The sequence below is a fragment of the Atta cephalotes genome (genome assembly GCF_000143395.1).
Source record: "Atta cephalotes unplaced genomic scaffold scaffold01328, whole genome shotgun sequence".
Classification (NCBI taxonomy): Eukaryota; Metazoa; Arthropoda; class Insecta; order Hymenoptera; family Formicidae; genus Atta; species Atta cephalotes.
The window spans coordinates 1,539-3,026 of NW_012131392.1; the positions used below are offsets into that span (position 1 = coordinate 1,539).

A 1,488-nucleotide genomic window follows, 5' to 3' on the forward strand; every position below is an offset into this window, starting at 1 on the left:
TTAATTTCACAAATTAATACTAATATTAACTGAAATTAATTACAAGTGATAGATAATTATAAATTTGCAAGATTAATTATGAGCCTGAGATGTGACAAAATATATTATATATCATTGTCCATCTTTGATTGTAATAATTTTTATATTACGAATTTTTATATATTTTGTAATTCAATTGACGTTAAAAATATGAAGTATTTTTATTAAATAAATAACTTTTAAAATATATTATTATTATTTAAAACTGCTTATCTATATTTAATAGTATATTTTTTTATAAAATAAATGATTTAATTTAAAAAGCAAACTTGGTTTAAATTCACGAAAAATCGTTATTATAGTAAAAATAATCAAAATACATTACAGAAATATCCTAAAAATATCACATTTCCTAAATATGATTTTAGGATATCCATGCAAAGTATTTTAGACAAATTTGTTATATAGTACATTTAATTTATGATTTTCTTAAATTGAATTTTACATCTGTGTTATTACTTAAGAGAAATTTATTTCTTAGCTTATTCCTTTTAATGCGTTAAAATATATTTATTTGTAAATGATAATATTAATATATTTAAACTGGTGTTTTATAAAAAATTGGATATTCGAAAAAATTTCTCATGTGTATCATTTTTTTTTATTACCTTCTTGTTGTATGCAAAACGGATATATACCCGACAGATGTTTTTACTAACTAAAAAACAAATTTTTAGTGGCAATATGTTTAATAATATCAATGTAAGTACGTGAGTAAATAAGTAAGTAATTAAAATAATACATTAAATGTAAAATTTAATTCTTTAAAAAATTTTTATGAATGTTTAGTAATACCAAACAATATTTTAGTATAATATTTCTAATTAAACATTAAAGTATCTTACACTGCAAAATGTGGTCATCGTAACAGGAAATATTTTTCCAACAGTGAGATAGATTGGTTTCGAGCCTCTTGTCATTAAGATTAACAAATTGTTTGTGGTTTTTAGATCCATAGTATACCATTTATTATTATATGTCGCGTAATATATATTATTGCACTTAAAAATATCAAAAATATTTTAAATAAGCTACTGTTTAAATAGTTTCACAACTAAATAAAGAAAGTATATTGCAAACATTATATATTGTATAATAGTTTGCAAATTTAATTACGCAATATTCAATTTATATGATTTCTATAATGAAAATATATATGTAACTAACCTGAGCCATTAGAATCTCTCCGAGAATGCAATATAGACACATATGTCCAAATAAATTTAAAATGGTTAATGTAAAAAATATGAAACGAATAATTGGTAAATGATTTCCTTCGTTGAATACCTTCATTTATTTAATTTATAAGTTTTATACATATGCACACACACACACACACACACACACACACACACACACACACACACACACACACACACACACACACACACACACACACACACACACACACACACACACACACACACACACACACACACACACACACAC

The 1,488-nt window shown here is 22.9% G+C and overlaps 1 protein-coding gene across 1 annotated transcript; it reads right to left on the bottom strand.

The window, feature by feature from the left end:
- Nucleotides 1–643: 643 nt before the first annotated feature.
- Nucleotides 644–1,332, bottom strand: LOC105625394 (odorant receptor 43a-like). Its single transcript, XM_012206727.1, has 3 exons — nucleotides 1,207–1,332; nucleotides 885–1,040; nucleotides 644–697 (listed from the first exon to the last, which is right to left on the bottom strand). The coding sequence occupies exons 1-3, from the start codon at nucleotides 1,330–1,332 to the stop codon at nucleotides 644–646; spliced, it is 336 nt and encodes a 111-aa protein (XP_012062117.1).
- Between the last annotated feature and the right edge of the window lie 156 nt (nucleotides 1,333–1,488).